The following is a 23,815-nucleotide window of genomic DNA, read 5'->3' on the forward strand; positions in this document are numbered from 1 at the left end:
CCGATATGGATATTGGATACCCGCATGTGGTTTTCATTTCGGATTCGGAGCTGTAATGAGATGAATCCGTTAAGAAAATATTGAGAAAATTATTTTTTTGTCTTTAAAATTATTTCAAGTTCGTTGATTGAACTTTATTTTATGTTTTTAATGAAATATATTAAAAATATATAAATAATTAAAAATATATATATATTCATAATTAATCTAATAAAAAATAATTAAAAAAATACTATAATTACATTTACCTCCAAAACATCCAATAAAATGCATATTTCTCAAATTTAGATTTACACGTCCTTGAAATCAAATGCAGTATTTTCAATTATATCCCACCAAACAATACTTTACAATAACACATAACTGGAAAATTCACTAGATTTACAATTGCATTCAACGAAACACGATAGTTCATAGGGCTCATAAAATACAAATTTGAAGATGAACACAAACAACACATTCACTCAAAATGAAAGACTTGAAGCATTCACAATCACATGAATCCTTGTGTTTTCGAGTTTTTCTCGGCTTTCTGAAGCATTCTTTGACCAGCAAGGAACTCTTGATACCATTTCGCAGATTGTTTCGGAGTTCTCTTCAATGTAGCCCAGTCGACATGGAAAAGACCAAAACGTACCGTGTAACCATACAACCATTCAAAACTATCCATTAGAGACCATACGAAGTAACCCCTCACGTCGGCTCCTCGCCTACAATCATATATATATATAGTTACAAACTTACAGTAAGTTGTTACCTTAATAGATCGTTACTTTATATAGTTATATCCTAAGCATCATTTCAAGTACATTGTGACTTTGGTGAAACTAAGAGATCTCTATCGATGTTAGTAAACAGAAGTTAAGGCTGATTAATTGCTTGCATTGACATTGGTTAAAATTTGTCAGCGATCATAGAGTTCAAAATTACCTCATGGCTTTCGCCACGTAACTGAGATAGTCATGAATAAAATCTATTCTGTCGGTGTCGTTCACTATATCATCCTTCGATGTGTCATTGCTGTTCTTCTGGCTTAAACCTGATAAGATATAACTCAAATTTAGAAAGAAAAAAAAAAAGACAATGTAAAGCATAGAGCTTTTTAGATATATATACCATTTTCAGTGATGTACATTGGCGTGTTGTTGTATCTTTCTTTGAAGTACATAATCATCTTTTCAATACCATATGGAACCACGTACAAAGATTTCATCGGTGTCTGTAATATCATCAACACCTTATGAAATCACAATGTGTTCAAATGTATTGTTGCATAAGTTGGTATAACAATGCAAACATTCCTTAAGATTACATTTTGTTGATATTTTGATTTCATTATATCTTACCGGAGGTCCAATTAGCTGCCCATTTATTTCGCCGCTCGCGAACACCAATGCATTTCCATTATATTTGTCCAACTCACAGTGAGAAAATATGCAATCTTGAACATAGTGAGTTGTGTAGTGATTAATTCCGATGAAATCTATTTTGTGACGTAGTTTTATTCGGTCTTCCCTTGTGAATGTTGGTAATTTTGATCCTAAGATTTCCCGCATTTCAGTCGGATAATCACCGAGAATTATAGGATCGAGAAACCTGTACCAAAACAGAAGAAAATTATTTCTTGCACTGCCATGCTAAGTAAAACGCTACGACGCACTTTGTTAATTCTCATTTCGATAATATTGAAGATATGAAGCAACTTAATTACCATCCGATATCAAAGGCTAAAGCCCGTTGAGCTGCTATATAATCATCTGAAATATTCCTAAGTGGCTCATACCACCTGGAATTCAACACAAGCCCAATAACACCTCCTTGTTTCATCTAAAAAAGATAGTTTGAAAGTCGAAGTTAGTATTTGTAATAGACGAAGATGATTTAGAACAATTAAGTGAGAGAGCTTTCATACCAGCAAACTCTTACCTGATAATTCGATTTATAGATATCGACAGCAATTGCATGGGAAAGAATACTATTATGGGCTGCAATGTAAGGCTCGCGAGTGGAATCTCCAGAAGTACAATTTCCAAATGGCTGCGAACAATGACTGGGAGGGTAGCCTCCAGTGGCATAGCCAAACTTCAGTATGAGGTTTGGTTCATTGATTGTTATCCAATATTTTACTCTATCACCAAATTCTTTGAAACAAACTTCAGCAAAGTATCCAAAATCCTCCCTGTAAACCAAATTTTTTTAAAAAAAAAAGATCAATAGGTTTAGGTTTAAGTACTACTTTCAATTAAAGCTTGTATGCAACTCTTCCAATTGGTTCAAGCGTGCGAGATTTTTAGAAATGCAAAACTAATGAACAACAGGAAAATTGGTGTTGATTTATACTGTATTTCTGAACTCAACCATGCACCATATCTATCTTGAAGCTCTTGAGGAAGATCAAAATGACATATCGTTACAACCGGTTGAATCCCTGTTTCAACAATTACATGCTATAATGATTGCTAATTTCTGACCTGTTTCATGTATACATTAATTAGGAAAATATGCAAAGAAGATACAAATACCTTTGCTCAATAGGGCATTTATGATGTTGTTGTAAAATTCAACACCCTCTGTATTAATCCCTCCAAACCTTCCTCCTGTTTACCAGAAAAAGAAGAGTGCCTTTATTTTTGGGGGCCGGGAAAGCACTTAATAACAAGAAAATAATATTATTGAGTAATAGAACTCACTTGGAAGAATTCGGGACCACGAAATAGAGAACCTGTATGCATTAATGCCAAGGGAATGCATCATCTTGACATCTTCCTGTACACAGAATACATACTTATATCCATAAGTTCTCTAGTTTCACTAATTTTTACACACAAAGACGATGACACTGCAGCCAGTGCTTACCAAATAGTGGTGATAATGGTCATCGGCAACATCTCCATTGCTCCCATCTGTAATTTTACCTATTATAATAGATCCAATGGCATCAAGAACACAATTAAACTTGTCTTTAAACACAGAAAAACATAGAAACAGACTCATATTAAGTAATTCAACATCCTATAAATTAAAGATGTGTTGATTTCAATTGTCCGGTATTCAATAAATTGAAAGATGCATCACAAGATACAAACTTGTTCACCCAAATACAACAATTAGAGTTGCAACATATGTCTAATTCTTCATCCTCAAGGAACAAAACAGAATCTAAGGATCTTTTAATCCTGGATATATAAACAATATAACACAGTTCAATTCATTCACTCCCTTAAAACTTCAAATATCATCTATAACAACAGCACAATATGTAAACCTCTTAACACTAAACTGTTTCTAAAGTGAGATCACTTGCTGCATAAATCACCTTGAAAATGAGAAAAAGAACAAAATATATTCCCAAATTGTTGGACTGTTGTTCCCTTCCAATTCAATCTTTCCCTTGATATCAAACCACACAGATGCTAAAACATGAGCATATCTTATGACAAAGTTGAATCATTTGCTGCATAAAAAAAACACCTTGCAAATGGTCATATTTTTTTATCCCTTCCAACTCAATCATACTCCTCAACAGAGATACTCAAAAATCAACAAAGTTAAATCATTTACTGCATAAATCACCTGGTAAATGAGAAAAAACATCCCAAATCGTCAAGCTTTTATTTCCTTCCAACCATGCACCTTCAATCTGGCCAAAAAAAAGGAAAAGGACATTTGCCACTTGCCATTAAATGCTATGCAATATCCAATTCAAAAACTAAAGCTTTTCAGTGACAAACACTGCATTTTGGAAAATCATCCACTAAACCAGAATGAAAACAAACAATGCTGATCTGTACACACACACACACACAAATACCTGATAACAAGAAGTTGCAGTTCCAAAAAGAAAGGAATCTGGAAACTGGTTCCTATGAAGGCTGCCAGAAACCAAGAAGAGCTGAAGGAGCTGGAAGATCAAGGCCAATCCCAAGTTTTTCTTGCTCTCCATGATCCAAAAATCCAAGCTTTTTCCAATCTAGACAACTTTTGCTGTGGTTGTGGGCCTTGTGCAGGTGTACTCTAATGGTTTTAATGGTTGGTACTTGGTAGGTGTATTAATTAATTATAATTTGGATTTATTTGATGTTAACCTTTATTTAAAAATAAAATAAAAAATTGTTTTCATAAACCAACTGTTATTAACAAAGCAACATTTTTAGTAAAATTAATGAATCATTACATCAAATTTTTTGCTTACACGTTTACTTTATCAAGTGTCAAAAACTAGATAGATCAGACCATCTTATTTTTACGTAAATTTTTTTTATATATACATAAAGACATACGTTGATCACGTATATATCAATAATAGATGTTGTTGTCGATATATGTCTAATTTTATACTAATCGATTTTTCTTCTTTTAACTTGTGAGTGATAGATGTGGTTTTTTTATATAAGTCAAATAAATTTATTTATTAATTTGTCATTCTCAATAACTTTTGATATCTATTTTAATATTCTCATCTCAGTCTTAGTTATTATTTTAGTATATTATTTATTAACCACTTGACATTTTAATTGGTCCAATTAACAATAGTTTTATAAAACTTAATTATGTTACAGTCGATCCCAAGTCTGAATAAAAACAATAGAGCTATTGCGCATCTGTTATTTTTTATCTGTCATTTTTAAATATCAAGAAGTATTTTTTTCCCAAAATGACCCTAACACTCAATTCAATTCTTTTTTTGAAATTTAATATGAAAAAAAAATGAATATGTAAATTATGGGTAATTTTAAAAAAATAACTAATTTTTTATTAAATTATGTTAAATAACTAATTTTTTAATACGTGAGATTCGGTTATTCTGATAAAAAAAAAATGGATGAAGTAATAATTAATTTTTTTATATAAAAAACACTAGATTTGACCAGATCTTTAGTTACAGACATGTGCTTACACAGCTGAGTTCTCCTGAGGAATCTAACTCTACAAATGATGAGCATGTTCAACTTTCACAGTTCTTTATTTTCATAATAGTGTAGAGTTAATCCATATTTCACCTGAGTGAAAGGGACTAAAAAGTTTTGCCCGCAGTTAAATTTTTGTCAAAAATAAACATAAACATTAAATTTAAACTAAATGGTGATAGTCAACGAGTGAAATAAAAAATTAAATATTATCAATTTTAAAAAAAAGTTTTTATTTGTTTTTTATGCACTGACAGTAATTTTTTTAATGACAAATTGGGACCATTATTGTGTTTTATTGGACCAGGTCACTTAATAAATAATCATAGAATCTAAATGCAACAGATGAAAATTTAAAAAATATCTTCGTGTCGTTATATGTAATTGTCTATATTATATGCTGATCTCATTGATTAATTAATTAATTAGATTATGAATAAGAAAATTGATTCGCATGCTTCATGATTTTTATTCATTTATTTGTTGATATGACATAAAAAATTATAAATTTATTAAATCAATTAAAAGGAAGAAAAAGACAAACAACAAAGTGCTTTTTTTTTCTCTATTCCTCATTTAGGTTGATAAAGTAGAATGAGATAATGACATTCATTTAACCAAATTTAACCAAAAAAAAAAAGAATTAAAATTGTGTTTTACTTATGTTTACATTTGTTTTTATTGAAATATAGAAATGTTCAATTTAACCGTTACATTTTTATAAATTTGTTCACTTTTTTAGTCTTTTAATCCAATATAATGATTGATGGGGTAAGGCATGTGTCATATTATGTTCATACATATATGATGTATATAAATAGATATATATATATATATATCTATATATATCTATATCTATATAAGGGTAAATATCTATTATGCACGAACACAAAATTATTGTTCTATATGAATGTTTGATAATTACCCGTTAAATCATCATTTAATGTCCATTACTTTTATATAGAATTATACAAAATTATTGTTATTTACTACACATAATTGCTATTTAGTGTTGTCCATGGGACGATAGTAATTATTAGATATAAATCTAATAGCACAGTGGGGTGTTTTACACTTGAAATCTAATTACGTCTTTAAATGATGTGCCTTCTATATACATAGGAATTAAAAGTGAGTTTTTATTACAATAGTGAAGTAAAATCTAAAAAATTTTTATTTTAAATTTTTAAATATTCAAATAACACCAATTTTTTATTCAATAAAAAACACTTAAAAGTCAATACGCAAAAACTCAAATTAAAGCAACAACAGATGAGTATAACTATATTGTTTTACTATATTAGTAGATGAAATACAGTAAAATCTTCCCATGCTATACTTAATTTTATACGTAAATAACAATTTATAACAAACAAAACACATTTTTACATATAAAATTACTTACTGAAAATGAACAAAAAATTCCTCCAAAGTTCAGGTATTCATAAAAAAACCCCATGACTTTGAGTATTCCCAAAAGGTCATTCATTTTCCTGACAGGTTATTTTTCAGACCTCTGACATAAAAGTGATTGATGTTGACATAAAGATAGCAGATGTTAATTGGGTTGGCTCTCAGTTTTTAAGCGAAAACAGCAAATTTTAAGCGGAAACCCATAATTTTAAGCGGAAAAGTCAAATTTTAAACGCAAATGTGTTATATATTAAGTGAAAACTTATGTGGTTAAACAAAAACACGCTATGTCAAATAGAAACTATATATTTTAAGCGGGAAGTACATGTTGTAAAATAGAATAAATTAACGGAGTAAGCTGCATTAATTGAAAAGTAAATTGTAAGGATTGAAAAGTAAACTGTCAAAAAAAGGAGGGACTGTCCGATAAATTCAAATGTCAGAGGGTCTGTCTGGGTTGTTTTGAAACTTTCAGGGACTAAAAAATAATTTTCCCAATTACTTACTTTACAACCGTTTATATCTATTTACTGGTATTTTGGTATTTCTTTAAAAAAACGAAAAGAAAAAAAAAAAGTATAATATCTAAATTGGTCCTTTTACTTTTCTCTCCCTTCCCTTTTGGTTCCTCTGCTCAGAAATACTCCCAACTAATCTCTCTACTATTAAAAATATACCCACTTAGAGAGAAATATTCATAACTAATCCCTCTACTTTTGAAAATAGGACTAAGTGAAGGGACTAAGTGAGCTCATTTTCAAAAATAGAGGGACTAGTTGAGAGCATTTCTCCCTAAATGGGCAAATTTTCAAAAGTAGAGAGACTAGTTTGAAGCATTTTCCCCTGTGGGCAAAATTTCAAAAATAGAGGGACTAGTTTGAATCATTTTTTCTAAGTGGGCACATTTTGGTATCACCAAAATAGTCCTTGTACTTTTCTCTCTCTTCCGTTTTGGTCCCTCTACTCAAAAATGCTCCAGGCAAGTCCCTTTACTTTTGAAAATGTGCCCACTTAGTTAGAAATACTCCTAACTAGTCCCTCTACTTTCAAAAATGTGCACACTTAGTCCCTCTAGTTGGACCATTTTTAAAAATAGAGGGACTAACTGGGAGCATTTTTAACTAAGTGGGCACATTTTCAAAAGTAGAGGGACTAGTCGGGAGCAATTCTGAATAGAGGGACCAAAAGGGAAAAGAGAGAAAAGTAAAGAGACAAATTAGGTATTATACCGCACATTTTCAAAAGTAGAGAGTAGAGATTAATTGGGAGCATTTCTGAGTAGAGGGATCAAAAGGGAAAAGAGAGAAAAGTAGATGTACCAATTAGGGTATTATAAAAAAAAAAAATCATGGGCTTCATGCGCTTTGGTGGGCTGCACTGTGACCCGGCCCATTGAATTTTTCGACGCGTGCGAAGCAATACGTGTCAGCGAAGGGAAGTCTTAACAGCGAACGAGAAGAAGAAGAGAGCGAAGAAGAAGAGTTGTTCTTTTCTAGGGTTTCCCTCTTCCGCTCTCCGCTCTCTAGAGGAATGGCGTGGAGATCTCTCGGCAAATTCGTGTCCCAATCCCTCTCCGTCGGTGGCCGGTGGCAGCAGCAGCAGCTCCGCCGACTCAACATTCATGAGTACCAGGTCCGTTTCTCGATCTCGCCTTCAATCCGTGATTTTCTCTATTGATCGGAGAGGATATGATTTGTGTGCTGGTAGGGTGTTTTATGGGTTGTTTTGGGTGTTGGCAGGGTGCTGAATTGATGGGCAAGTATGGGATTAATGTCCCTAAGGGAGTGGCTGTGGCATCAGTTGAGGAGGCAAAGGAGGCTGTTCAGCGGGTTTTTCCTAATGAAAAGGAGGTATTTTGATGATTAATCTGTTGAGAACCGGCAGTTTCTTTGTTTGATTAGAATAATGCATCTCTTATATTTTCCTTTTTTTTTTCTCTCTCTCTTTTTTGGTTGCCAATGACGAATTTTCTTGAGTTAATGAATATCTAGTTCTAAAGAATTTATTCTCCAATGAAAAGGAGGTATTTTGATGATAAATATGTTAAGAACCTGCAGTGATTAAACACCTGATATATAGTTTTGCACCCTTTTTTGTGGCAAATTGCCTATTTTTCTTTGATTCATGAATTTTTATGTGAAGGTTGTCTTCAACAATGAAAAGGTGGTTCCTTGTTGATGAAATAAATCAAGAACCTGCTATGTTTTGGTTTGATCAGAATAATGTTTCTCCTGATGTATATCTTTGCATCTCTTTTCCCAGCAAATTGCTTATTTTTCTTGTGCTCATGAATATTTTGTTGTAAGAACCTGTGAAGTGTGATGTTTTGCTTTGATATTAGAATAGCATATCATCTCTTGTAATACTAGCATAGTTGTTGTGAATGACCTTTTTTGTCCGAGTTCATGAAAATTTAGTTGGAAACTTAGATTATGGTGTTTGGTATTGTTGCAGGTAGTTGTCAAAAGCCAAATTCTTGCCGGTGGCAGAGGTTTGGGAACCTTCAAAAGTGGGCTAAAGGGCGGTGTTCATATTGTGAAAGCTGAAGAGGTGGAATCTCTAGCTGGTATGACATTCTGTGTTTGATTTTTCCTTCGGTTTTATCATTTTAATGTGATTGAATAGCCTTCTATCTGTTCCTAATTTTAATATTCAGCATTGTTGTGTTCCTAATGCTCTGACTTATTTTGTACAGGAAAAATGCTTGGCCAGATTCTTGTCACCAAGCAAACTGGTCCACAAGGAAAAGTTGTGAGCAAGGTTGGTTAGAGATCACTGACTTTTGCAATAGAAAACCAATATCTCAACCAACTTATCTGTCTGTGTTTTTCCATATGTAGTAAAATGATCTCGTAAACTATGTTTTATAAGTTCTGTGTATTAATAAAGCGTCTGTGTTATTCCTATTATGTTTTCTGACATAATATGCTTGTTCTGAAAATCATTCTTAAATATTTTATTTTGTCAAATCTAGTCTCATGTTTTCCCTGGATAATTATTGATGCCACTCTTTTCTCTTGATATAGGTGTACTTATGTGAGAAGTTGTCCCTTGTTAATGAAATGTACTTCGCAATTACACTTGATCGCACAACTGCTGGTCCGGTATGCTCTCAAATTAAGTGCTAAGCTTTGTTTTTCACTTTCCTTCTTTCTCTCATCTGATATGACACGCTAATCTCTTGAAACATGGTTTTTGAGTTTCTAGAATAATTGTTCTCTTTTATTCCATTTCATTTATATCTTTTTCACCAGCTTATTCTAATGCCTATGAAGCCTGAAAGATGATTCAACTTTTGAACCATGTTGCTCTATCTTTTGGATGACGCTCTTACAAAAATCCATTATTCTTCCTATTTTATATAATTTCTTTTTCAATATCAAGTTATTTGCTGAAGCTTTTGTTGATTTTCAAAAGCATATTTTTTTTTAATCCTGTTAGGCATCAAATGCATCTGAAAACTGAAAAGCCGCCAAAGGGAAACTTCACATCTAGGCAATCGTTACTTTGGAAAATTTTTCTTCCTCTCTTGGAATGTCTTCTATGTATGTCTGTGCCAAATTCATATGTGCACCTTTCTTTGCTAGCACAATCTGTGAGACCAAGCAATGGTGTCACTCACCTTTTGAGATTCTTATTGTAAATTTCAGATTATCATAGCCTGTAGAAAGGGAGGAACTAGCATTGAAGATCTTGCAGAAAAGTACCCTGATATGATAGCCAAGGTAAAGATATGTGCTTTCAATGAGGGGGCCTATGGAATAATTGTTGATCTGGATCCTTGTTTTATATTTAGCGTAACATGCTCTAGATTTGTATTACAACCTTTGTTTCTTTCAATGTGAAGGTGCCTATTGATGTTTTTAAAGGAATCACAGATAAAGATGCTGCTAAAGTTGTTGATGGTTTGGCACCAAAGGCTGTTGATAGGAATGCTTCAATGGAACAAATTAAGAAGCTGTACAAACTATTTTGTGAATGTGATTGTACATTGTTGGAGGTAATGCCATGGAAAAGATCTGCAGAGCACAATTCCCAGTGCATAATGTTAATCATAAGTTTTTGATTGTTTCTACTTCTCTCATGCAAATTATTTCCTTTGGTTAGATAAATCCGCTTGCTGAAACCGCTGATAACCAGCTAGTGGCAGCAGATGCCAAGTTGAACTTTGATGACAATGCTGCTTTTCGGCAAAAGGAAGTATTTGCTCTCCGTGATCCATCCCAAGAGGACCCTAGAGAGGTGAGATGGTTTGTGATAGGGTATTTATTTAATGGTTCTTTTGAAAGGTTGTCCATATCTGATTGTATTCTGTGCAAACTATAGCATAATTCATGTTTATAGATGGCTGACCATGACATGATTTCAAGCTTGCTTTGCAACCATGTTGATTGTTCTTTCAGAAAATATTGTTTCTTTCATTTAAGTTCTGTGCTTGGATTTCTTTTCCTCTTTCAGGTTGCTGCTGCAAAAGCAGATTTGAACTATATTGGCCTGGATGGAGAAATCGGATGCATGGTGAATGGTGCAGGATTGGCTATGGCTACAATGGATATAATAAAGTTGCATGGTGGTACCCCTGCTAATTTTCTAGATGTTGGTGGAAATGCTTCAGAAGGCCAGGTCCAAATTTCTGTTCTATATTATCTCTGTTTTAGTTTTTGTTGTTGTTAACTTATTACTGGCTCAAATACTGTATTAGTTTTACTTTTTAAATGAAATGGTCTGAAACTGTAATACAGAACTTTATCAACTGAATTTCATATTTTTTTCTGTTCTATATTATCTCTGTTTTAATTTTTGTAGTTGCTAACTAATTACTGACTCAAATACTGTATAACTTTTACTTTTTAAATGAAATGGTCTGAAACTGTAACACAGAACTTTATCAATTGAATTTCATATTATTTCTGTTCTATATTATCTCTATTTTAATTTTTGTAGTTGTTAACTTATTACTGACTCAAATACTGTATAAGTTTTACTTTTTAAATGAAATGGTCTGAAACTGTAACACAGAACTTTATCAACTGAATTTCATATGCTTCTGTTGAATATTATTAATAGCTTCTTTTTGTTTCTTGGTTGTGCCAGAATGCTTTCTCATTCCTTAATTAATATATTTATGTTTCATGTTGCTTATCAGGTTGTGGAAGCATTTAAAATATTAACATCTGATGATAAGGTGAAGGCAATCTTAGTCAACATATTTGGAGGAATCATGAAATGTGATGTGATTGCAAGTGGAATTGTCAATGCTGCAAAGCTGGTATATTTTTCTTAATGTGTCTTAATATCTTTGATATAGACTCTGATTTTCAGCATATCTTCTCCCATTCAAGGTTATCTACATTTTAATTGAACAAGTAGGAAATATCGAAAATATTCTTGACAAGTACCAATAAAGAGTTACTGTAATCTCAATTTGAAGTTCAACCGTATTGTGTATTATGATTTTCTTGACAATAGTGATGTAAATCATACAAGAGTGTTTGTGCTGATGAAGATTGATTTCCATGCTCTTTAACAAGTACAATTCGGTTCTTATTAGCACGAAATGTTCTAATTAAGGTGGTTACAAACTGCAATTTATTGGTTTCTACTTTATCTGCAGGTTTCTTTGAAAGTACCTGTTGTTGTTCGTTTAGAAGGCACCAATGTCGAGCAAGGGAAGAGAATTCTCAAGGTAGTAAAATTTAGTATTAATTTATGGCCTTTTAGTCTCCGCTACTGGTGCAACTTATTCGATCTTGAAAATACGATTAATGATGTTTTGTGATACCAATTTTAATGTATAGGAAAGCGGAATGACTTTGATAACTGCCGAAGATTTGGATGATGCAGCAGAGAAAGCAGTAAAAGCTGCCGCACAATAGGCATCCCGACACCATTCCCGGTTCTTTCATTTCGATGAGTTCCCCAATTGTGTGATGATTTAATACGAGATTCACTTCTCACAATAAAGTCATTCGGTTTATCACCGTATCGGCTTAACAATTTTGCACTGCAACTTGCTTCATGTTTATTGACAAGACAATTGTTTGTGTATTTCTCAATGTTTTAGTATACTATTCAATCTACAAGTGAAATTTATCCATGCTCTGTTTCCTGGTTCATTGCAATCAAGACTTGGGAATAGTTTTTTCATTCACAAATGATACTTAGTTCAGAGTTTGAACATCATTGCAAATGTTTATTCATAGCATAAAATTACAAATGAAACTTGTTCATTTATGATTGATTCTGAATTTCACTGTTCTTATTCTTCAGTCATGCATTGTTTTCATACTCTTTGCAATCCTTTTAGCCAAACAATAAGCAGTTGCTTGTATTGTGATCATAGGATTAACTCCAATTGCACTTGGAAGCACACTTCCATCACAAACAAACAATCTATCTGCTTCCCAACTCTCACCGTTCTCATCGACGCTTCCTTCGTCTTCATTTCTCCCCATTCTGCAACTCCCCATTTGATGTGCAGAAGGATATATACTCCAAACTTCGTCTTTTTTTCCTGGTCCTCCAACAGCACCAACACAATCCAAGAACTCCTCCAATTCTTCCTCCTTCATCCCTTTGCATTCAATCCTTTGCCCGTCACTCCGATAAGTCCCGACTTCCACCGCTCCGGCAGCAATGAGAATTCTAAGTGCTCGTCTTAGTCCCACCGTCAAGTTCTCTTTGTCGGTTACACTCATTCTGTACCTTACTCTACCTTCATCTTCAACTGTCCCTAAACCTTCATCTCTGATTAGTACAATGAGGTGTGCCATTCTGCTGTATTTCAGCATTCTCTCCTTCATGTCTCTCCCTGAATTCCAAGGAAACAATCCTGCCATTGAAGCTGGTCCTAGTGCCGGTGTTTCGATGATTGCTCGCGAAGAATTCATGTTCGAATCATCAGCTTTGACATCATGCAGTGATGTTATTATTCCACCCTCAAACACTTTGCCACTAATGTTTGTTTCTTTTTACGGGAAAGTATCCCCATGCAAACATCACAGGATGGAGATGAAGGTTCTTACCGATGTTTTTATTCTTTAGGCCGCTCCGCATTAGTAAAGCTGGTGTCAAGAGTGATCCACAAGCCGAAATTGTTATCTTTGATCGAATCTCTAGTTTCTTCGTCATAGTTTCACTCAAAGGATTTGCCACCAATCCTACACATTTCATCGCCTTTTTCTCACCGTGTTTGTTCTCCTCAAACACAAGTCTTTCGGCTTTGCATCCTGCTATGATCAGTGCACCATTATTAACTGCATCAACAAGCCAAGTAGTATCAGTCCCTCGTTTTTCTCCGGTCTGACAACCATAGCCACAAGTACCGCAGAAATGTCCTCCCGGAGAGTTCCTCGCCACCGAATTCACATCGAGACCAAGATTATTACAACCTTTTCGAAGAACCTTATTCTGAAATCCTTCTTCGAAACAACTCTTGGTAACTCCAATCCTTTCGCTCACTGCATTCATTGCAGAAACATACTCTGAACTCTTAAAAAGATTTAGTTGATGTTTTTTACTCCATTCATCAAGAACATGTTCTGGTGTTCTAATGCAAGCAGACCAATTAATAGCGGAGCCGCCGCCAACTGTTGATCCTGCCAAAAGCATCATCTTTCCATCAATGCTACCAAACAGACCACCAGATTCATACAATTCCGACATCGAAGGTCCTTCAATGGATGTATAATCTTCAAAAGTAAAGTAATTCCCTTTCTCAACCACTATAACTTTGTAACCGGAACTTGCGAGCAATGCTGCTGCAACACCACCACCGCAACCTGAACCGACAATCACAACGTCGCATTCAACTTTGTATGCTTTCCCGCCTCCGTCTTCGATCACTTTCAGGCCTTTCTGAGTGAGTGAATTCTTAAAAGATAAGTCATTGAGCTTTGTAGCTTCGATCATCCCCTTTTGCAAAGGCCTCTCTGTTTGATTTCTGTTCGGCTTCTCCTCTGATGGCAAACTATATCCAATTGCTTTCCATGTTGCATTCTCCGAATTCTCATTAGTCTGAAATCAAATGAAATCAAATCAAAGGATTGCATTCCGTTTAACTGTCAGCTAGCGCACTTCGAGGCCAAAATTAACATTTCATTTTTCCTTTTCCTCTCTTCTTCAACTTTAATAATACATCGAGAGATTGAATTACATGATATCGGGATAGAAATACTTACAATGGAGTAGAAGGTATAGAAACAGAAGATCTTGGCCACAACAAAGACAAGCTTCAAAAGAATAAAGCGCTTTTCTTTCGACCATCTGTTAAGGACTTGTTCTCTCTTATCTAAAGGCATGTCTGAGAATTTGTCGATGAATGGGAAAGCTCTGGATAAACAGAGAGTTCCACAGAGAAGAAGTGTGCCAAGTCTGATAGAAAGAAGCCATAAGACTACCTTAAACAAGGGTACAACCTCTTTGATTCCCCTCTTTTTCACCAGCTCCGCAACCTGTCAAATGCTATGTTTATGATCTTATTCAGAAGAACTAAGAAAAATCAACAACTTTGTAGTTTAAATTTGCCATTTAAACACTGTACTTCCACATTCGTTGCAATTCAAACTATTTGTCCATTTTTCTGTCAAACTGTCATTGACTAATAATGATATGGCAATCCATCGGCAATGCGAATTGGCAAGTCCATTTCGATTTGAATTGCTATGTCAGCGGGAAATAATAGATAGAAAGTCTAAATCACAACACATGTGAATATATTATGTGGACTTTGATACAAACCAAAAGTTTTCACAAATAAGATGAGAAACACAGACTTATATATTCAAATCTATATTTACCAAATTAACTGATGTGGGACTATTTGTTACTCCAACAAATACAATACTAAATTGGTAAAGTTGAGACTTCAAAAATTAGCGGTGAAATGGAAGGCAAACTACATAGTTCGAAAGGGGTAATTTTCATCAAAAATTATCATTGCTTTTGACATTGATGAGCTTTCAAACTGTTTCTAGTTTCTGTTCAGAAAGATATATATACATATAAAGAACATGGAGCAATTAAGAACAAAAGTATAGGTTACATCACTTGCCCAGAATCAAATTTCAACAACCTCTATTCAATGCACCAGTATAGTTTTGAAGAACACTTATATCTAAAAGGGAAATTCAACACTCCATTCAATGCTACCTAACAGTGTGGGTCTTTTTTTGTCAACTCTTACCTAGAAGGGAAGACAACACTCTAACCCATGTTTTGACTAAATATATAGAAATAGGGAGATTGCTGTAGAGAGAAAAAGATACATAAATGAACAAATCAGTAACTGCATTCTGGAGAAATATAGCTACACTTAAAGAACAAGATTGGATGTATGTGTGCAATAGAGGAAAGAGTAAATTCATTAGTGAGAAATCTAGTACTAAAAACACTGTAAAAACAAGGGATAAAGAGAGAATGATATATAAATGGATTAGTTTTACTGGTAAATTCAAGCCAAAAACTAAATTCGTTCCAAGTAACTACTGTAAAAACCAAGTGAGAGAGAGAAAGAGAGAATGGTGAGCATAAATGAAACACTACCAAAGTGAAAAACATTGTAAAAGTAAATGAGAGAAAAAGAGTTAAATGAACTTCCAGTGAATTCATTCTTGAGCAATCTAGCACCACAAAAATACATAGTAAAACCAAGTGAGAAAATGATATATGAATGGATAATTACTAGCAATTCACGCCAAACACTAAATTCATTTTTGTGACATATCTAAGTAACTACTGTAAAAACAAGTGAGAGATACTATAAAATTCACAACAAAAAGTAAAGAAAGGTAAATGGAATGGTAGTAAATTCATTCTTGTGCAATCAATTACCACAAAAACACATAGTAAAAACAAGTGAGAGAGAAAAGAAAGATAATGGTGAACATAAATGAAAATAATAAAAAACACTGCAAAAGTAAATGAGAGAGAGAGAGGGAGAGAGAGAGAGAGATAAATGGAATGGCAGTAAATTCATTCCTGAGCAAACTAGCACCACAAAAACACACAGTAAAGACAAGTGAGAGATACTGTTAAATACACAACAAAAAGCAAAGAAAGAGAGGTAAATGGAATGCTAGTATATTCATTCTTGACCAATCTAGCACCACAAAACAGAGTAAAAACAAGTGAGAGAGAAAGAAAGAGATAATAGTGCACATAAATGAAATACTACTAAGTCAAAAACACTGTCAAAGTAAATGAGAGAAAGAGAAGTAAATGAAAAGGCAGTAAATTCATTCTTGAGCAATCTAGCACCACAAAAACACACAGTAAAAACAAGTGAGAGATACTATTAAATTCACAACAAAAAGTAAAGAAAGGGATATAAATGACATGGTAGTAAATTCATTCATGAGCAATCTATGACTACATTCATAACAAAAAGTAAAAATTCAATCTTGATAAAACAATTAATTTAATTCATAACTCCACTTTAAAAAACATCAACCATTAACAAAAACTCAAACATAAATCAAAGAAATTCACTAATAATATAAACCAAAAGAGAAAAATTGTAAAAAAAAAAAAAGGAATGATCTAGAGAAAGAGAATGACCTCATCTGGAAAGGGAGGGTGAGAAGCAGAAGACAAGAAGAAAGCTTGAAGGTTAGAGTTGATGGAGTTATCATCCTCCCTGCCAATGCTGGTGGCCATTGGCAAAGAAGGGATGAAAGCTTCACAAATGGCAGACAAGGATTGGATCTGTGAGGCTGTGAAGCCATGAGTGTAAGCTTTGGACTCTCTCTTCACTCCTCTGAGAAGAGGGTGACCTTCTCTTCCTCTCTTCATCTTCTTCATCACTTCCTCTTTTTTTTTTTCTCTTCTTTGTTTTTCTTCTTCACACTGCTTTATTTTGCTATTGTTTGTTTTTGCTGGTGTCCATTTTTGTGTGTGTATATATATATATATGCACAGGGAAGTTTATAATAACAGTGGAATTTTGCAAATATATACCTACTATCTAGGATAAAAGAGAAAAACTTATTGGCATTTAAAAGAGTTGCAGTTGTAATTAATGCCCGGTTTGGAGGATTGTCTTGTGATATCTTTAATATGTATATATATATATATATATATATATATATATATATATATAGTAATTTCATGCTTGAATGCCTTTGTAATTATTTTTAAATATGATTAAGCCACATAAATTAAAGAAAAAGAAAATTAGAAACATTACCAAAATATATAAAGAGAGAAAAGTGTTTTTGCGGATGTAGACGTCCGCAAGTGATAACATGTCTGTTTTTTTTCCTTAATGTAAGTGTTGATAGGAATAGATTTCATAGGGTGTGATTTGTTTGATTACTGTACAAAAAAATTGATTGAATATTAAAATTAAAATATTATGCATTCTATTTTTTTTATTGTGCACTATTATAAGCAAAGTAATTAAAATAATATATATCACATTTTCACTAAATAGTAGCACAATAATTACTATGTATTCATAATCAATAAACTATTGAATCTCAATCTAATAGTTTAAATCAACGCCCATAGATTAATAACTTATGGACATTCACAGAACATTGCACTTATATATATAGATTCAGAATTTATTATCTGTGAAAGTAAATGACATTGTAGAGCTGTTTATATACTTATATACTTAAGAAAAAAAAAAATATTTACTAACACATTACTATGATCAAATGTCACACAAAAAAGTTTTATAAAACGCATGTTTTTTTTTTCGCTTTTTAGTTTATTCATCTTACAAAATAATAATTAAAAAAAATCAATAATTAATTTATTTGTTTATATAAAATTTATAAATCAAATTTTAATCATAAAAATATATAAGAAAATATAATTTCTATTATAGTAGCAATTACTCACTTTTACATGAGTACATCGGCATTTATATATTGCCATTATTACAATTAAATTTTCCCTATTTTGAGGGTGTTTCATGGACATGAAAAACTTAAAATTTTTTATTAAAAGCAATTCTAAAACAATTTGGTGGTAGAATATATATAGCATATGTCAACTGCAAACATTCTACGAATATCTGCAGTAAGTACAATAACAATTAAATAGCTTAAACATAATAAAATTATTTAGCTGAATAATAGAAATCATTAGATTACGATCCAACGGCTGATCATCAATCTTTATGAGGACACTATATATATATATATAGGTTGATAAATAACTTGGTTGGGGATTAACATACCTAGAAATGGATTAGGATTTCATTAGAAAAGCAATTTCAATCACATAGTTTTAACTTTTTATAATTGCATGTCACTACTTTCAATCAAGAATAAAAATTAACTTCATTGAATGAATAAATGAATGAATAATAATCATAGAGACAGACATAGACTGATAGACATGCTTGAATTGATTTTTTGAAAAATTATGCATAAATTAATATTGAATTGGTTGGTGATGTTAACAATCAATGTGAAAATATGAAACTATATCATCAATTTAATGCCAGAAAAATGCAACAACTAACAATTAGATCACATCACAAAATCTCTGGGAAACAAAAACTTGCAGCAATGCAGTTGAGCAATGAAGAGTACATGTCTACAAAAAGGCGAACAAAATAAGTTGGAACCGAAATGCAGATAATCAATCAAAGTTTTAAATATGTCGATAAACTGAAAACAATAACTCGGGTCGATATACAGTTGTAAGGAATCAATGATTTCCGACGGTGCATGAAACTGTATTATCGATTAAACAGCTTCAATGCATCGATAAAATGAAAAATTCACTAAAAAAACAAGTTGAAAAATAGATGATTTTATAACATTGGATTGGCATACAAACATACAGAATTTTATATTGATAACACATGGGAAGCGCCCTAAACATAAGACAAGTACCGAACAAAATTGAAACCGGTCATCAGCAAAAGTTTGTTTTCACCAGACAATGCATGGTAGGACTAAAACTATATCATTGATACTTAAGCAGACAGTGTTTATCATTAACTAGAACAACAATGGTCCACCATACAGCTAGAAATGCAGTTGAGCAATCAAGAGCAGAAATTGCTACACAAATACAGTTTAGCAATTAAAGCCAAAAAATGCGATAGATGAAACGTGAAAAATAACCTTCAATAAGTATTTATGCTGAGAAATTGAAAACAAGGTATGTGCAAGAGCAATACATAAGAAAATAAAATGAGAGAAAACAATTAATGTTCACAAATATTTCAGTCAAAGTAGAAGGAACTAGTACAGTCTGTCATCGAGATTGTATATATCTAGGAACTGGCATGCTAGGTCTTGTCTGAAAAAATTGCATAGGGCTTAATGCATAGATTCATTGTGAATACATTCAATCATCTCAATGCAGTGATGAGAAATATATCTAGGAACTGGGAATATCAAATTATAAAAAAAATCTGAACATGAAACAGTGCATAAGGAACGAGAACAGATTTAGAGAAAATTTGAAGCATCAATTCAGAAGAGATCTTGCCAGGTGCTCCCGTGCTGTAGCAAAGGCTTGAGATAACGTCTGGTAGAGAAAGAATAGATTAGAATATAAGAAAGCATTTTGGTTTTATGGCTTAAAAAATAAGCTTTTAACAGGTTGGTGGAATGGTACAAATGAATTACCTGCTCAGAGAAAGTTACAGTATTATCTCCGCCATTAGTTGCTACCTTTCCTGCAATAGTGTTTGCATCGGTTTCTAGAATAATTCTGCAATTGAGATGTCACAGATCAGAAATCTGAGTACACATGAATTCTAAAAGAAAGATACAATCCAAATGAGAGGCATCACATCCTCATCACACTAAGTATGAGGAAGTATTTAGTTGTTTAAACAATCACAATCATAATAAAGAAGCCGGAGAAGTCTATCATTTATTTAGCTACACAAAAATAATTATTACAATAGACATTTTGAAAGTTGCTGGATTAAAAATTATCATGATCTATATCAATGGCTTTACAATTGACCATGGTTATCAAACTTGTAAGATCAAACAAAAATTTAGCTAAATGCTTCGGCAATGCATACCCTCCATCAATAATTTCATCAATGCATAGCAAAATTAAGTCCAAGTTCTCAAGGGCAGTTCGCTTCTCGACATCATTCCTGAACAAAATTCAAAAAGCTTAGAACAAAGAAACACAAAAGATGAGCAAACTAAAGGTGGCAGTCTATACCTGAGAAGAAGTCCAACTGCATCAAAGAAGCCTTGGAGAACAGCTGCCAATATGAGCTCATTTTCATCTGAACCCGCAGTAACAAAAAAGTGCAGGTCTTGAACAAACTTATAAACTACGATATAACTATCAAACATTGTTATCTCCGCTGCAAACAACAAGAAACATTGCTGACGACTAGTTAGCAAGAAGCAAAGATGATGCATCTGTAAAGTTTGTTTTGAAACAGGCCTCTTGATGGTAGTTAACTGAACAAAGCAAGAAAAATGACCATGGAAGACAAACCCACATGTCATGCATCAAGCATCAAATAAGGTACGCAAGAATCATCTTAATTAGATGCTTAAGTATTGGTTGTAAATAGTCTGAAATTGAATGTCGAGATATCATACTGAACTGTGTAGGGCAGTAGAATTTGGTGTGCAAGCGCGAATGCACACACACAAGTAGTAAACACACACACACACACACACACACACACACACATTATTTAAGGCTACAGCATAACATTCGAAACTAGCAAAGAACTTACAAGATATGCATCAATAGACACCATGATACAGAACAGCATTACCTTCAGAGCGTGCATTTGTCTTTGCAGTTTTTGCAAACAGAGATTTCTCAAAACTTAACTTTGCAGCAAGACTAGGCCAATCATCTGAAAAATACTTCACAGCAACACGCTTCCCTTCAGAATCCAAAAGAAGAATGTTCTTTACAGAAGGATAAGATTCCTGTTCGCACAAGAAAAATAAACATAACAAAGCAAAAGCAAACGAAATCAGCATAAATCTATATATTGCACATAATGGAAAGGCTTCAGAGACGCATGCAACTTGCCATCTAAATATTTAAAATTTTATTCTTTTCCTAACCAGTTAAAAAAAAAAATGCAACGAAACACAGGTTCAGGATACACAATGCATCTTAGGATATACTGATATACATGAGAAATAATCCTACATTTGTGCTCTTAGTCACTCTCAAATCAGTGACTTGGTTGTGATTTATTAAATATTCCTGTTTAATTTCAACTCCTAAACACCCCCTCAGAATTCGAAAACGCAACACCACTATTATCTTCCTTTCGTACACTAAACAAACTCCAAAACTTCATCTCAGACAATCATAAACATCAAATCCTTCTTCTAGTTTCTAAAAAAAAATAGTCTTGGAAAACAGCTCAAATTCCCATCACCTTCCTCCATGCTCATAGAAAGGGAATCCGAACTTCAGTGATACAGATCTGGCTAAATATAAAAATTGAAACTTTAATCACAATAAAATGAACTACTCCAATGTGTGAATTCACAGAAGAAAAGATCAGAAAAAACTAACAACAATTACATCATATTGAATCGCAAAATCAATCAAATTCATGAAAACAACGAAATTTCACAAACTCAAAGAAAATCCATGAATGAACATCAAAATAAATGAATTAAAGGAAAACAAATCACCTTCGAATACTCTCCGTAACTGTGCGCCATGCCTTCTAGATGTACAGAGATTGGTCGAGGTTAAAGAATGGAATCGGAATGTGAGATCTGGGATTTAGAGAGGAATTGAAACCCTAGATCCGAGATCGTCGAAAAGAGCCGTCCTCGAAAATTTCTATAAACTCTAATGGCTTTTTTGCATTTACACCTTCCTAAGAATCCTAAATTATATTTATAGTCTTTTCATATGAACACCTGTAAAAACTAAAGTTTAATGTCTATATAAATTAATTATTATATATATTGTTTTTAATGAAAAAAAAAAACACATATATACATCCTTCTACTCTGAGTAAATTATTAAACTATATTATTACATGTTAAATAATTAAAAAACCTAATCATTAGGTTAATATTTTATATTTACAACCCTAAAGAAAATCAAATTCATTTTTATTTATTGAATTTAAAATTCTAAACATTTTTAATAGTCATTAAATCAATATTTTACCATATGTACTCTTAAAAAAATTTAAACTAGTTTTTTTTTTTACAAACGGGCAGGGACGGAGCCAGAAATTATATAGAGGGGGGGAGAACTACAAGTTTTCAAATAATTAATTAACAAAAATTTTAAATAATAAAATACATCTATTTTTTTTTTGATTTTTTTTTGAGAAATGCGACAAGCGCCGAAACCAGGGGACGAACACGTGGGGGAGCAGCACTCACCACCAAACCGTGCACTCACCTTGCGCGAGATGGGGATCGAACTCGGGGAGCCACGCTCGACGCTCGAGGCGAACACCCAATGCCAATAGACCAAATGATTGTTGGCTACATCTAATTTTTTTTATAATAATAAGTAAAATTTAAGAGAAATAATTAAAATTAATTAATATAACAAAATTTAGATTTTTTTTTTATCAAAATTTAGATTTTTTTTATGATTCTGACTCATAGTCTAGTGGCATATAATGGAATTTTATAATAAACACTCTAATTTATTTAATAAAAATTAAATTTATTTAGATTTATTTTAATAAATACCTGTTTTAGATGTTTGTTTATCTTTTTCACATACTACTAAATTCATGATAAAGTGATATATTTAAAATTTATGAATAAAACTCAAAAAAGTAAAAAATCTAACAAATAAAAATTGTAATAATATAAAAACTACAAAAACTCTTATTTATAATTAAAAGAAATAAATATTATATTAATTTTGGAAAAGCAAATGAATGAAAAAATTATTATAGAATTATAATAGAAATTTGAAAAGTTAGTTAGAGGAGATATGACTGATTAAGCATTAAAATAAAATATTTAATATCTTACTATATTATTTTAAAATTTAACTAAAATTAAATTACATTGATTAAATATAAAATTAAAATATTTTTGTATTTATGATAATTATTGATTGTCTATCAAAATTTTAGTTTTTTTTAACTATTAATAAAAAAAAAATCTAAAGATGAGAATTTGTTTTAAAAAAAAAAGCTTAAAGTAATTGCTATCATACCCGGTTGATGTTGTTATGATTTATAATTGTAAAAATATAGATAATATTTTAAACTAAAAAATTATCATTTACAAAACATCTATAATTTAATAATTTATCTGAATTTATTTAATTAATTTTTTAACAAAAATCAATTCTTATAAATTATTTACAATTAAGATCTTATTAATTACAAAATAATCTAATATTAAATATTTTTGAAAAATCATAACTTTCATTAAAACTTCTATTTAAATTAATCATAATTTAAAAAAATCATTTATTACTTAATTAAAGCTTTAATATTTCTCAAAACTCTAAATCAATGCACGTTTAATCAATCATACATATTTTTACAAATTTTCTCAAAATTTTTAAAAATAACAAACTCAACAAAA

General features: G+C 32.2%; 3 protein-coding genes and 1 pseudogene across 3 annotated transcripts; 1 reads left to right on the forward strand and 3 right to left on the reverse strand.

The window, feature by feature from the left end:
- Nucleotides 1-300: 300 nt before the first annotated feature.
- Nucleotides 301-3,978, reverse strand: LOC120275204 (beta-glucosidase 18-like). Its single transcript, XM_039281727.1, has 12 exons — nucleotides 3,812-3,978; nucleotides 3,574-3,640; nucleotides 2,857-2,915; nucleotides 2,691-2,766; nucleotides 2,523-2,597; nucleotides 2,341-2,428; nucleotides 1,927-2,179; nucleotides 1,712-1,827; nucleotides 1,347-1,596; nucleotides 1,117-1,219; nucleotides 931-1,039; nucleotides 301-710 (listed from the first exon to the last, which is right to left on the reverse strand). The coding sequence occupies exons 1-12, from the start codon at nucleotides 3,941-3,943 to the stop codon at nucleotides 494-496; spliced, it is 1,545 nt and encodes a 514-aa protein (XP_039137661.1). The 5' UTR covers nucleotides 3,944-3,978; the 3' UTR covers nucleotides 301-493.
- A 3,783-nt stretch (nucleotides 3,979-7,761) lies between these two features.
- Nucleotides 7,762-12,503, forward strand: LOC120275608 (succinate--CoA ligase [ADP-forming] subunit beta, mitochondrial-like). Its single transcript, XM_039282236.1, has 12 exons — nucleotides 7,762-7,952; nucleotides 8,060-8,170; nucleotides 8,775-8,886; nucleotides 9,016-9,080; nucleotides 9,347-9,424; nucleotides 9,971-10,045; nucleotides 10,168-10,320; nucleotides 10,428-10,562; nucleotides 10,779-10,943; nucleotides 11,467-11,589; nucleotides 11,935-12,006; nucleotides 12,119-12,503. The coding sequence occupies exons 1-12, from the start codon at nucleotides 7,851-7,853 to the stop codon at nucleotides 12,194-12,196; spliced, it is 1,269 nt and encodes a 422-aa protein (XP_039138170.1). The 5' UTR covers nucleotides 7,762-7,850; the 3' UTR covers nucleotides 12,197-12,503.
- Nucleotides 12,504-12,549: 46 nt separating this feature from the next.
- LOC120275607 lies at nucleotides 12,550-17,173 on the reverse strand (annotated as a pseudogene).
- Nucleotides 17,174-19,447: 2,274 nt separating this feature from the next.
- LOC120275131 (coatomer subunit zeta-2-like) lies at nucleotides 19,448-22,113 on the reverse strand. Its single transcript, XM_039281632.1, has 6 exons — nucleotides 21,932-22,113; nucleotides 21,046-21,205; nucleotides 20,472-20,619; nucleotides 20,323-20,400; nucleotides 19,916-20,000; nucleotides 19,448-19,814 (listed from the first exon to the last, which is right to left on the reverse strand). Exons 1-6 carry the CDS (start codon nucleotides 21,959-21,961, stop codon nucleotides 19,755-19,757), a joined length of 561 nt encoding a protein of 186 aa, XP_039137566.1. The 5' UTR covers nucleotides 21,962-22,113; the 3' UTR covers nucleotides 19,448-19,754.
- Nucleotides 22,114-23,815: the final 1,702 nt, after the last annotated feature.

The sequence above is a fragment of the Dioscorea cayenensis genome, chromosome 14 (genome assembly GCF_009730915.1).
Source record: "Dioscorea cayenensis subsp. rotundata cultivar TDr96_F1 chromosome 14, TDr96_F1_v2_PseudoChromosome.rev07_lg8_w22 25.fasta, whole genome shotgun sequence".
NCBI classification, from domain to species: Eukaryota; Viridiplantae; Streptophyta; class Magnoliopsida; order Dioscoreales; family Dioscoreaceae; genus Dioscorea; species Dioscorea cayenensis.

Excerpts from the sequence above, each read along its gene's own strand:
- LOC120275131 (XM_039281632.1), bottom strand. The coding sequence starts at position 21,961 with ATGGCGCACAGTTACGGAGAGTATTCGAAG. Across the intron at positions 21,206-21,931 it reads GTTACGGAGAGTATTCGAAG|GAATCTTATCCTTCTGTAAA; the intron begins GTGATTTGTTTT and ends TTGTGCGAACAG. Across the intron at positions 20,620-21,045 it reads GACAAATGCACGCTCTGAAG|CGGAGATAACAATGTTTGAT; the intron begins GTAATGCTGTTC and ends TGTTGTTTGCAG.
- LOC120275608 (XM_039282236.1), top strand. The coding sequence starts at position 7,851 with ATGGCGTGGAGATCTCTCGGCAAATTCGTGTCCCAATCCCTCTCCGTC. Across the intron at positions 7,953-8,059 it reads TCAACATTCATGAGTACCAG|GGTGCTGAATTGATGGGCAA; the intron begins GTCCGTTTCTCG and ends GGGTGTTGGCAG. Across the intron at positions 10,321-10,427 it reads GTGATTGTACATTGTTGGAG|ATAAATCCGCTTGCTGAAAC; the intron begins GTAATGCCATGG and ends TCCTTTGGTTAG.
- LOC120275204 (XM_039281727.1), bottom strand. The coding sequence starts at position 3,943 with ATGGAGAGCAAGAAAAACTTGGGATTGGCCTTGATCTTCCAGCTCCTT. Across the intron at positions 2,598-2,690 it reads GTGGTCCCGAATTCTTCCAA|GAGGAAGGTTTGGAGGGATT; the intron begins GTGAGTTCTATT and ends TCTGGTAAACAG. Across the intron at positions 1,040-1,116 it reads AATGTACATCACTGAAAATG|GTTTAAGCCAGAAGAACAGC; the intron begins GTATATATATCT and ends ATATCTTATCAG.